The sequence below is a fragment of the Camelina sativa genome, chromosome 5, assembly GCF_030686135.1.
Source record: "Camelina sativa cultivar CO46 ecotype springtype chromosome 5, ASM3068613v1".
Taxonomy (NCBI): Eukaryota; Viridiplantae; Streptophyta; class Magnoliopsida; order Brassicales; family Brassicaceae; genus Camelina; species Camelina sativa.
Genome location: NC_141884.1, coordinates 30412063 through 30425490, shown reverse-complemented (window position 1 = coordinate 30425490; position 13428 = coordinate 30412063). Strand labels below are relative to the sequence as shown.

The following is a 13428-nucleotide window of genomic DNA, read 5'->3' as shown; positions in this document are numbered from 1 at the left end:
ACAAGTTTCTCTTGTTGTAAACATGGACAAGAGTATGTGTCCAACTTTTTATACTTATTGTCTATAGACCAGAAACTAGTATCCTTTCGGATTTTCGTGAACATATTTAAGTATGGACAACATTATTATAACTTAGTAGACAAAGATAAAAAAGTTCATTGAGAAAAATAATTAAATTATGTCCAACGTAAAAATACCTAAGCTTCTGTAACTTAACTATGGTTATTGAAACTAAAGGAGTAGTGGAACATAAATAGATTGGATAGGAAATTTAGTTTTGTTTTGACCTTTTTTTGGAATAAAGCTGGACAAAAAAAACAAGAGATGAGATGTTATTAAATTGTCTCCACATTTCACTACTGATTTTTATCCAAATTCTCAATTCAATGCAGCCAAAATTTTAACGAGATTCGATGGAGGATGTGGGGACAAACAAAATAATAAAAAAGGAAGCTGTCTCATTTAAAATAAAAAATAAAAAAATGCATCTAATATCAGAAGGTTATTCATGTCTTTCTCTTTTGGCATGTGGTATTGTGTGAAAGAAGTTATTAAATGTGGTAGAAGCCACAAGAAAGGTTTTTGAATGTGGTAGATTTGTTAGAAAACTCTTAAATTAATTTGTATACTTGCCTTTTAGTGGTATAAATTGGCGAGAGAAGTCGACCCATTACATATGTTGCATTTTATGTTCCACTAGATAAAGACCCGCCTGATGTGCGGGTTTAGAGTTTTTAAAATAAAATAAAATTTAACAAACATATAAAGTAAATATTTTTAATAAGTAAAAACTATCTATAAAAGTAATTAGATAGATCAAGGTGTCCAATATGATATTTGGTGTAAAAGGTGTGTGAGTCTGCGGTTGAGACTATTAATCAAGTTTTCTTTGAATGCTCTCGCTCGTTTGAAGTTTGGAGTTTATCTCCGACTCCAGTCTCGTCAGAGGGTTTTCCATATGAGTCGGTATACTCGAATTTGGATTTTGTTTTCTGGAGGAATGCCTCTCAACAGGGTGATCCTTATCAACTTCTTCAATTACCATGAATTTTATGGGTAATGTGGAATACCATAAATAAAAAAGTTTTTCAAGGTTTAGAGATCGAGACGAATGATATAATTACTCAAGCTTTGGACGATAAGTTAGCCTGGGAAGAGGCGCTCTCTTTTACGGCGGTCATGTCAGCTCAATCTCCGTCTTTAGATGTCCATGTTTCTTCACCTCGTTATCAGATTGATGGTTTTTGGAAAGCAACCAATGTGCATTCAAGATTGGGCTGGTGGTGTTGCGTTGGTGAGGAGCGAACCTTGTTGTTGAGGGCCAAGTGTCTAAGACGGGCCCCTCCCCCTGCATTCGGAGTTAGAAGCGTTGTTGTGGACCATGGAGCGGATACGTGTTGCAGGGATCGCTTGTCAATATTTCGAGACTGATGGTGCGGAGTTACTCACTATGGTACAGTCCCTTGAAGATTGGCCGTCTTTCTCCAACATGCTCGATGAGTTTAACTCCCCGGAGTCCTTCCCAATATTCTCCATCTCTTGGATCCCGCATGCGTCAAATACGAAGGCAAATTTTCTTGCTCGTGTTTCGCGTTCTCTTATCTCTGAAGTTTCTTTTGTAAACCCCTTCCTTCCGGCTTGGGCAACTAACCGAGAAATTTTCTTTTAATTTATTGTTTGTTTGAAAAAAAAGTAAATAGATACATTTTCAGTTAAAAAAAATAGTTGCAGATGAGTTCAAAGTTATTAAAACAAAATTAAATTTAACAAAGAATATATATTTAATTCTTTTTGTAAGTAAAAACAAAGTATAAAAGTAAAGAGATAAACTTTTAGTTATAGAAAATAATTTTTTTTTTTGCTATAATACACTAATGTATATCCAAATAAAAATCTAGTATCTACATTACCACTAATAGTGTATTTGTACACACAAATATATTTTACTGTTAAAATATACTCTCTAGTCTTTACTACTACCAACAAATTGTCTTTATGAACAAATTAGATAACCTATTATATGTTTCTTCACTTTAACATTTTTATAGTTACAAAACGTATACGTTAATCTTACATACTATCTTATATATTACAATAGCACTTTTTTGAATAAATTATTTGATTGGTGAAAAAAATATGAGACGGTCTATTTTTTTTTCTTCAACAATTTTTATGTAAAGGTGAATATTTACATTTTTTAGAAACAGTAATTGATTGTATAATTTTCACAATCATTTTTTTTTGGGTGAGTTACTAGAATATTGCATAAAAGCTTCCTTATTACAAAAGTAACATACAATTGTTTGTTATTACTAGACTAACCCATTGTACCTATACTACCCCTAAAACTAGTGTTGGGAAAAAACGTAATTACGGCTAATGCCATTAGAAAAAAAAACATTGGAAGTTGGGACTAAGTCTACCGATCCTTTGATGGTAGATTTATACACGTGGACTGATTAAAGGTGTACGTCAGATATTTTTGATACAATTTGTTGTAGTGCTGGTACACTTTGCCGTCGACGTAGATGGTACACTTAGTTGTAGTGTTGGTACACTTATCGGTGGACGTATATGTGTATCAAAAACTAAGTGTACCAAAAATATCTGATGTACACCTTCAACAGTCAATATGACCCAAAAGATATTTATGGTAGACAAATGGCCTGTTGCGACAGATTTATTCGACAGCCTTCTCTCGTTTCAGATATTTTTGGTATACTTGTTTGTTTTTTTGAAATAGTTTTCGGAGTGTGATGGTAGGTTTCTTGTCCGTGGTAGATTTAGTAAGCATTTTTGACAGCTGTAAAGTCTTACCAGAATAACACGAATTTGTTTGAGCTGTCAAAGACAGTCTAGCGTTGCGATAGACTTATTGGAGGTAGATATAAACACGTTTGCTGTTCTTCCGATCTATGGTGTTCATGTAATAACGTTTGTAGCAGATTCATCAATTGTATTCTGTTTGTCGGCCGGAGCAAACGTCTTTTTCCTACTCTGTTTCGTTAATCTTTCCTCTGGATTCATCCATGGAAGAGCTAGATATCTGTTTGAAAATCTATATAACTCACATTTTATAGGTTTTTAATTTAGAAATCAGATGTTGAGATGAAAATCTATAATAGTTGAGTAAAAAACCCACAAGTGAAACCAAAAAAATAGACATAAGTCGTGAAAAAATAAAGTGAGGCAGGGAAAATTAGGGTTTTCAGTCGTATATTAGAGGTAGAAGACGAGGATATTCTGGTACTTTCGGTTTCATTAAACCTAAAATCGAACGTGTACGTACATATAAACGTGTACGTACATATGAACGCATACGTACATAATGTTCTTGAGATTAGAGTACGTACATAACGTTCTTTTGCTTAGTGTAGGTCCATAAATCCGTTTTAATGAACAATATTATTGTAATTTTGTAGTCATCTTCAACATATCTTCTTCTACAACCCTAGCTAATATTGTCGTTGTTGTTCACCGGAAATGGAACAAGTAAGAGATGTTACTAGAAAAAGTAAGAGATGTTACTAGAACAACCTATATAATTCGTAATTGTTTATTTATTTATTATATTTTCGAGAGGTAATGAATAATAACCACACAAAACTACATTTTAACTACAGAGGGTTATATTTAGATAACATAAATATATAATACTCAGTTCAACTAGGTACAACTAAATATATATTTAGATTTGCATTTATATTTAAAATATGAAAATGATAATTAAGGTTTATAAAAATTTCTAAAACATATTGAACTATTAAATAACCATGTATAATCAACAATACAAGAATTCATCACTTTCTAATATATACTATCGTTTTCACATAAAACACTCTTTATAGTATAATGAAGACTTGGTAAGTGATCACCTCAAAAGAAGCAAAAGAGGTGAAACCCAACCTTTTATGAACATTGTGTTATGAAAACCTTGTATATGCTGATTAATAGTGATAAATCTTGTGGTCAACTGCTAATTAATAATTTATATTATAGTCTAACTGGAAATACGAAAAAATGCAAAAGTTCAACTATGGATATGAGAGTACAACTGACAACTATGTATAATTATGTGTATACCAAAATAATTTTTTACTAATATCCTGTTGTCTTTGGTTCATTTTACCACACGTGTGATAATTATAAATGAATATCCACTGCCAAAAATCTTTTTTGTTTTTGTTTTCACATTATCCATATTTAAACTTATTTAATAGCTCTAGTACAGTTGCACCAAGTAGTTCAAGTTATAATGAAATTTTCTTAGTTGTACCTAAGTGATCTAATTGTACATGAAACCTCACATTCACCCTAAAATTCTATTAATTACAACCAAACAAATCTCTGTCATTCGTCTCTGTTGCAACTCTTTTATCTTCTGCAAAGGTTCCATCTTCTACTCCTTATAGCTTCTAAGTAGATATTATTTCCCATCTATCACTTCATTAAGCGCACCCACATATTTTCTCAAACATCTCTACTATCAAATACCTTAAGATGTTGTTTTACAATAATATACAATATTTCTTTTTGTTTTTAAATCCATAATGGGTACAGAAAGTGCAGTTAACAACGATAAAAAACGATAAACCAAACAGTTAACAATTGATTGTTATCTAGGTTAAACGTAGACAAAATATCATAGGGTTACATCCAAAAAAATAACCTAACCAATAGTTTCATAGGTTATAAAATCCCAAAATATCAACTCATCTCTAATTAGTCCTAGAATCAGAGTTGGCTTGCAGAAGGTGCAGTTGATGAAATGTCTTCAACGTTAGCTTCCTCATTGAGCCGCCTTCTCTTTAACCTCTTTAGACTGCCAAAATATAAATACAGTCAATATAAATACAGTCAAGAGTCAAGACAACCAGTAATAGCAAATACTAAACCCACACCCATTTATTCCATGGAAGTCGTGAGTGTATGTTGACACATTAAATAGAAGACTCACCAAACCATTGAGCAAATTGCACAATCTTCAAAAAAAAAAAATACCACACTGCTTTTTACTGTAAACAGTAATGCAGGTTCTCAATATCATCTCAATTCAGAAACTTTGGTTCATCATTTTCAACTTAGTGTACATAGTTTTATGGGATTTTTGCCATTTATGCCATATTTTCTGTAATTGTTTTGCAATGTGCCATATTCAAAAAACCTTTTCAAATCTGCCATATTCAATAAACATGGCAGTATAAGTTTTACTAGATTACCCTCCTTATTACATTATTTCGACGGCGGGACGATGAGAGGGGACGGGCGCGTGGAGAAAATATGAGCGAGTTGAAGAGGGCGCGTGGTTAGAAGCTGAGCGAGTTAACGCGGCAGCCGGGACGTTGTGTAAATGGACAAATATAATTTCCCGAGAATCCATAAAGCTATTATGGACAAATATAATTATAGACGAGGTGTTAACTTGGTGGACATAAATCCGTGGACTACATACAATGTAGACAAGATACAATATCGAGAAAAGTAAGTGACGAATATAATTATAGACGAAGTGTAAAAGTGGTGGACTTTTTGTAATCTTATTTGAAGTTGTCTACCAAACATAATTCCATGGACAAGATACATTGTAGACAATAAACCATGTGGAGATAAGTTAGTGAATGGTATGAATTACTAATAGACCCTCCAAATTGGCGGGATTAACAGTGTAGTTGAGCGGCCTCAGTAGCGATTGACAAGACGTCTAGTTAATGCCTATGGGTTGGATAATAGTGTGTTTGTTGAATAATTTGCAGAGGATCCTGTTATTTTAAGATTGTCAGAAATTGGACCAAAAAAATTCAACCTGGAAACCAAGAGTTGGAGGAGGTGATTTTTTAAGAGACGACCGTCGTGAGGATTTGTATGGTGGTGGTGGACAAAAATTTGACGGAGAAGCTTTACGTGTTGTCCTCTGAGGCAGCCATATAAGGTATAGTCGTCCGCTATAAATGATGGTGGTTGGGGAGATGTATAGGTTCTCTCAATAAATATCGTGGGACTTATATAAAGGTGTAATTTCGAATTTTTTTCCATGGTTTTTGGCAGGACTTAGGGTTTAAAACATGGAAGAAACCGTCTGTGCCCTTCGTGGCAAATGGGAATGTTGTGAAACCGGAGAATGGAAAATTTTCCCTGCCCATGGGGAAATGGGAAGATGTGTGCCATATGGAATTGAAACATGTTTCCGGGAGTTTGAAACATGCATAAAAAACATTTTTCGTTTAAACAAGGAGTGTAGCGTTGTTTTGACTTTTTGTGATTCTTCAGGGGAAACAGGGCCATTAAGTAATGGGAAAATGCCCCCTGTTATAGTAAGCAACGATGTCGAGTTGGCGCTATTGAAAAAGAGAAATAGTCAATTTGTTGGGATGAGGCTGTACGTTACAGTTAAGGAAGTTGTGGAGGCTGATGTGTGCGGAGTGGAAAAAGAAGGTCTTTCGGATGATGTCCTGTTAGCGTATGTGGAAGGATTAGAAGCACAGGAAAAAGGTGATAGAGGTGACGGTGTAGCGATTGGACAAGAAGGGCTAAAGTCGCACGATAAAGATCAAGAAAGAGCGTCAACTTTGATGGACGACTATATGTCTACAAGGTTGTCGTCCACGTTGACATTATTGGAGAATGATGGTGGACAAATCGAAGGTCGTCAAAACAGGCCGATGAGTAATATGATGGTATGTTCTTTGGGGTCCAGCTTGAGTAACGCTGTGATGGATTTAAGCGTTGACAGGACAAGTGAAATTCATGCGTCACAGACCGACTTGTCAACGGAAGACAGCCTGGTAGAAGTGGAAGTTAGGTCAACGAATACATTTACTAATGATGAAGATATGAGGGATGTAGAAGGATCTGTTTGCGTTTCTGATGATGAGCCAGATTACAATTTCGATGAGTGGAGTGAGAGAATTAACAACAATTATCCACTTGACTGGGATCCTTACGCAAGAACGGGTACAGTGGAGGGTGTTGTGCCTGTTGGAGGAGAGACGACAATAGGAGACATTGGGTTGAGGATGGGTGATGAATTAGATGTGTTTAGGGAGGGTTTAGGCAATAATAATGTTTTGGAAGAAAACCCAAGAACAGGTAGCCAGGACAGCATTGGGGATGAGGAGTTTGAGAGAGCTAGATCTGCAATACTTGACGTTCATGACCCTTTGCTGTTGGAAGATGCTCCACCATTTCAAAATAATGTAAAAGGTGAGCCACGCCAGGAGAGAAACATGGACCTTAAAAGAGCAGAAGATTCAATATATATAGGACGAATTTTTGAAAGCAAGGGAGCCCTTCGACAAGCACTGTGTGTATATGCCATGAAAAGGCTATTTAAATTTAGAATTTGGAAGTCGGACAAAGGCCGGGTCATTGCAACATGCGTGGACAAGAACTGTGGTTGGCGAGTATTTGCAACCAACCACCCGAATTCGCTCAATGTGGAAATCAAGACTGTATGCTTGAAACATAGCTGTGATGTTTCGTCCAGGTCTAAATATGGGGATAAAGCGACATCAAGGATTTTGTCCGAATTAATACAAGCAAAATTTGCAAATGGGAAGAGAGGTCCACGAGCGTGTGATATACCTGAGATGGTGCTGGCGGAGCAAAACGTTACAATTTCCTATATGAAAGCATGGAACACAAAGGAATTGGCCATGAATGCTGTCCGTGGGAATGAAGAAGAAGGTTATCGTTTTTTGGCAACATATTTTCATTTGGTTGCGTCCATGAATCCAGGGACTATCTACGATATTCAGACATGCGTTGATAAAAAAGGGAACACTAAGTTTAAATATTTATTTTTTGCATTTGGTGCGTCCATCAGCGGGTTTAAGTATCTGAGAAAAGTTATTGTCATTGACGGCACAACTATGAAAGGTAAATACAAAGGATGTTTGGTTGCTGCAAGTGGCCAAGATGGGAATATGCAGATCTTCCCCCTCACTTTTGGAGTGGTCGAAGTGGAGAATGATAGTGGTTGGGTATGGTTTTTTAAACATTTACAACAGTTTGTTCCTGACGAAGAAGATTTGGTATTTGTATCAGACAGACATGCATCCATTTACTCTGCGCTTGGCAAGGTTTATCCACTAGCGCACCATGTCGCATGTGCAGTCCACCTTTTTAGAAATGTGAAGCATAAATTTAAATGCGGTGGGCTTGCTAGCATGGTTTCAAAAGCTGCAAGGGCATACACAGTAGGTGATTGCGAGTACTGGTGGAAAGAAATTGAGGACCGGAAGCCAGCTTGTGCCGTCTATCTTAGAGAAATTGGTTTGTCTCATGGGACTCTTTCTCACTTCTCTGGAAATAGGTACAATGTAATGAGTAGCAACATCTCTGAGTCTCTAAATGCAGCAATGGTTAGGGCGGTGGATTACCCTATTGTTTTGATGGTAGAATTCATAAGGGCTATGTTGATGAGGTGGTTTCGGTTGTTAACGGTTGTTAGCATATTAAGTTTGGAGGACACCTTAATTTTATCTATAGATGTCTACCAATCGTGTGATGGACAACTTAATGATATGTTTTAGTAAGTCTACATTTTAATTGATAGACAACTAGTCGCGTGTGATGGACAAGTTGATACGTTAAGTTGTCTACAAATCACACGATAGACAACTTAAAAAGTCGGACAAAAAGCAATACTACGATGGACAACTTTTAATAAGTAGGTAGACAACATTCATAATAACGTTGTCTACCCTATCAATTGATAGACAACTTAATAAACAACAACACTACGATGGACAACTTTTACTAAGTTCGTAGACAACATTCATAATAATGGACATACATATGATAGGACATACATATATAGATAGACAACATTCATAATGGACATACATCTGATCGACGAATGGGAGATGAACAAAGACGTCGAAATAGTTTAACAAGGGAGATGAACGACCAACTTAGTTTAAGAAGACCTGTCCCGTGGACAAACGCTACAAATAAAACGATGGACTACTTGAATGCATAATAAAGGGTGGCAACCAAGACAAAGAGGAGAAACCCAATCGCAACCCCTAAGAGAACATGAAACGTACTGTTTCGTGTTACAGCTAATCCGGAATAGTTTGACCCTTGGTTTTCGATGTTCCCCCTCACTTCATCCAGTAGCTCCGTGTAGCCATCAACTGTGGGACGGATTTGATGCCTCAGTTCCCTCATTTCTTGACCCAGGAATTTGACTTCAGCCCACATCCTTGACGGTTCGATGGTTTCGCCACCAGGTCCTAGAGTGAGGTACGATATATGGTCCTCCTGTTGAAGAATCTTCATGTGGAGGTCGTGAATCTCGTCTAAGACAGCTTTTTCCCAGGACTTGACGAGATGAAGGCCACCGTCCTAACCAAGATAGAAAACAGTATTTTAGCAGAGATTAGTAGATCTACTTTGTATAAAATAGTGGTTGGGGCTTACCGTGTAATTTTCACACTTGTAGAATAAGCGGCTGTGGCCATTATTGATCTCTGGTTCCAGAAACAAGGCACCACCACAGTTACACTTCTTAGGGATCCCAAATTTTCCGCTACGTCGGTCTCGGGAATTGATTGACGAGGCGGATGAGGCAGATGAGGAAGAGGGTTGGCTGTAGCTATAACGACCCATTCTCAGGAGAACTTGTTTGCAGTTGATTCTCTTAGTTCTCGGGGAGGAAAAAATTAGGGTAATAATGTAGGAGATATTGTTTTTTTGTAGGTGTTATCGGTATTAACAAAAAATATAAATAAATAAAAGGAGAGATCTCTATTAACCAGTTCTGACAACACGCAAAGGGTTTGATTTGGTACAGTGCATAGTGCATACAAGTGGGTTGATGGACCCCATCTTATAATAAATGTACACAGTGTAAATGTTTAAACGATTAATGTTGTCACAATGTCAATTAAGTTCTTGTAGACAAAAGTAGACAACATTACAAAAAACGGACAACATTAAAAAGAAGGACAACATTAAAAAGGACGGACAACATTAAGAGCGGACAACATTAAGAACGGACAACATTAAAAAGAAGGACAACATTAAAACGGACAACACAAAAATAGAAGCACAAGAAGCATTGTTTAAGGTATTAGGAATAATTTTTTAAACCTTTGGCATCGCCACCAAGTGTAGCATGTCGGACACCTGTTGCAGGGACAACACTTCGCGCAAACGTCAGGGTTGGTAGGAATTCTCTTTTGTAACTTTGACAATCCTTTCACTCGCCCCACTGCGATCATATCATAGAAAACCTTTTGTGCGACGACATCTATTGCGGCCTCATCAAGGAACGAACTCCGGAACTTTGTCATTAGGGCAACTCCCTCTAATGTTTCCCCAACACATAACATCAAAAGGGTTAGAGTGAAAGTCATGGATGAGGATGGATGGTTATTACCGAAGAGCAAGCTCCACTTGTACGCAAGCAAGGGTATGGCTTCACGGTAGTCGCCATATCGAACAATAAATCTTATACCCTCTAAATACATTGCCGTAGGGTTTCTAGCCATAATGGTACGTTCGAAGAAAGGACGAAAGAGAGATCCATTATTGACAATAATTGGATTGTGGTCAATAAGGAGTATTGAGGCTTCTCTCAAAACGCTCTCATCAAACGCAAGTCGCATACCATCCGAACCAGAAGCAATAAGAGGACCTAGGTGCTGGAATCCTGCCTTTGCGAGGAGGGTAACAATGTGTATAGCTAGATGGTGTGGGATGGTAAGGAGGTTCATCATGGTTGAAGTGTAGGCTCTGAATAAAGGAAGAGCAAGCTCTAAATATAACAAGAGACATTAGTAGGTATTAAAAAGCACCCTTATAAATGACAAGTTGGTTGGGAGGTAGTGTGATATTACGTGTGGTTTTAAGTTTCAATAACTTTCTAACCTAACACAGTACTACGTTAATTAACACTTCTCGTCCATACTAGGTAAAGAAGCACATTTCGTATGAGTAGCAAAGAGAACAAAATCTGGAAAATAAAATTAGGTCAATACGTAGCTAACCATTAAAGTATAAAAAAGACATCAAAACCTGAAAAATAAACTTCGGTGAATAAGAGACAATAGTATGCGTACAAATAGAAATGTGTACGTGATCAGCCACGTAGGCTGACTACAAATTCGTCGTAAACATCAACAGCAAATCGCATCCGCATCTCGTCCACAGTCTCATCTGTCAATCCATCCAACCCCAATCCTTGCGCGTGTAACTCTATGAACTTCACGGTCAGAGGGCCACAGTCTCCGGTCCGATCGTTTTGGTAAACATCAATGACCCTCTCATACGAAAAGACTTTAGGTACGGGACAGGTAAGACTTTCCTTCTTCACAATCTCCTTGATTGCGATAGGAAGCATTTCAACGATCGGTTTCATGTGGCGCGGAAGCTTTCTCTTATCATTCTTTATGATAAGGGGATCAAGGATGAATACATGTCCCAGCCTTAGATCTATAGCCGCTGCAACCCAGTGACCCTTTCCCCAATTCAAAGGTACGTAGACAGTGTCGATGTCAGTATACCAAGCCATCCTCGCTGACCGAGTAGGGACTACACCTCTAATATAGTTCTTTATGAGACTGTGCCAAACAAAAGTCGACTTCTTTTTTGTCTTCTGGTATCGATTGTAATCAAGAGCCAGAGTATGTGAAAACCAGGTATCCAACACCGCAACCCTTGACTGAAGAAATGATTCACCCAATCTTCTCCACAAAATGGTCAGCATGGCTTCAACATGCTGAAAATATTGGTTTTAGATATTTCGTCTGATGGCAAAAACGAGTAAGAAATACAGAGCATATCAAGCAATTACTTACTGAACTATCAACCCAGTTTTGCGGTTTGTATATGCATTCAAAGAAGTTGCTTTTCACCCTATGACCATCAACGACGTACTCCCTGAAATCCACAAAATATTGAGATCAGACATATCCCTCTGACCAGATAGTTGGTCTACTATAACTAACTTACTTCTTCCGATATGATGCTAGCTTTGCTAAGAATTTCTTCTTAATACGTGCTTCCACGGGCCGGAAGGTAATGTACGCTTGTGCTTCAGATTCGGGATCAGGTGCCTTTTCTTTCGAGCATCCTGATGAGAAACCAGACCTTCTAGTCTTCGTCCTAGCTCTTTTCGCGGGCAGAGGGGTAAGCTCTTCTAACTCGTTACATGGCTTCCTTTTCTTTCGCTGTAACATATATTGACAACCATCAGGACTTCAGCAAACGGTCAATATAAATTATGTTTAGAGTTCCCATGTAGTTAAATACCTCGTCACCGTGTACTGTCGATAACTGTGCGTCCTCAACGTGCTTTTGAGGATCAACTTCTCCATCATCCTCTTCTCCATCATCCTCTTCTCTATCTTCCCCTCCTACATCATCTTCTTCTCCAACATCCTCATCTCCATCATCCTCTTCTCCATCTTCCCCTTGTACATCATCTTCTTCACCATCTTCCCCTCCTACATCATCTTCTTCTCCATCCTCTTCTTCTCCATCTTCCCCTCCTACATCATCACCTTCTCCGTCATCTTCTTCTCGATCAACGTCTTCCACATGATCCCCCGCTACATCACCCCCCTTTTCTCCCACATCACTATCTCCACCAATACGTTCTCCCTCATCACTATATCCACCAACATCTTTTGTGCAAAAATCTTCCAATACTATAACTCCGTCAGTTTGTCGCTTACCTTCTCCATCTTGTTCATGTTTGTCATCTTCGTCACCTTCCCGACGTTGGTCACTTCTGCCAACTTCGCCACCTTCACGCCCTAAACCGGCACCTTTTTCAGTAGCGGAGTTTCCTGAGCACTCCCGAATGGTTTGAAGGATTACCTTTGAAACCACCAAAAAAAATAAAAAAGTTAATGTTACTCTAGCCGGTCTTCCGTAACAACACCATTACCCCCGCTAAAAAAGTTAATGTTACTCTAGCCGGTCTTCCGTAACAACACCATTACCCCCGTTAAGGCACCCAATACATACATAACTTACCTCATCTGCTCCTGGGATTTTCACTGATCTGTCTCCCCGTATTGACCATGAGGACTTGTTAATATGACTTCTCAACTCCGACTGGGTAATAGGACCACATGTATCAAATACACCTTTCTCCCTGAGGGTTTTCAGAACATCATCAACTATTTCGTCTCTCAGTGCACCCCTCTCCAACTCAAGCTTTAACTCTATCTTCGCAATAGCTGCATCATTTCTACGGTCGACCTCTTTCAAAAGTTCTTCAGCAGTTAACCCATCTACAAGCATATTACCTGAATCACCATCACCATCCAGAATTCTCGGGTTTGCAACCTTGATATTTGCCTTTTTCAATTTGCCTCTTCCTTTGGGGGTGCTATTTCTACCTAGTGCAACTTTTTGGGTTTCTCAACGACAGTGGTAGTTAGCATAGGCAACTGTGCAAACCCACCTTGCCAG

The 13428-nt window shown here is 38.0% G+C and overlaps 1 protein-coding gene across 1 annotated transcript; it reads right to left on the bottom strand.

Moving 5' to 3' along the window:
• Positions 1 to 10912: 10912 nt before the first annotated feature.
• LOC104787507 (uncharacterized) lies at positions 10913 to 13389 on the bottom strand. The gene is made up of 5 exons (XM_010513109.2): positions 12988 to 13389; positions 12259 to 12828; positions 11959 to 12176; positions 11805 to 11886; positions 10913 to 11725 (listed from the first exon to the last, which is right to left on the bottom strand). The coding sequence occupies exons 1-5, from the start codon at positions 13255 to 13257 to the stop codon at positions 11087 to 11089; spliced, it is 1779 nt and encodes a 592-aa protein (XP_010511411.2). The 5' UTR covers positions 13258 to 13389; the 3' UTR covers positions 10913 to 11086.
• Positions 13390 to 13428: the final 39 nt, after the last annotated feature.

Coding starts and splice junctions, on each gene's coding strand:
- LOC104787507 (XM_010513109.2), bottom strand. CDS start 13,257: ATGCTTGTAGATGGGTTAACTGCTGAAGAACTTTTGAAAGAGGTCGAC. Junction 12,829..12,987: donor AAATCCCAGGAGCAGATGAG/GTAAGTTATGTA, acceptor GTGGTTTCAAAG/GTAATCCTTCAAACCATTCG. Junction 11,726..11,804: donor AAAACTGGGTTGATAGTTCA/GTAAGTAATTGC, acceptor CAATATTTTCAG/CATGTTGAAGCCATGCTGAC.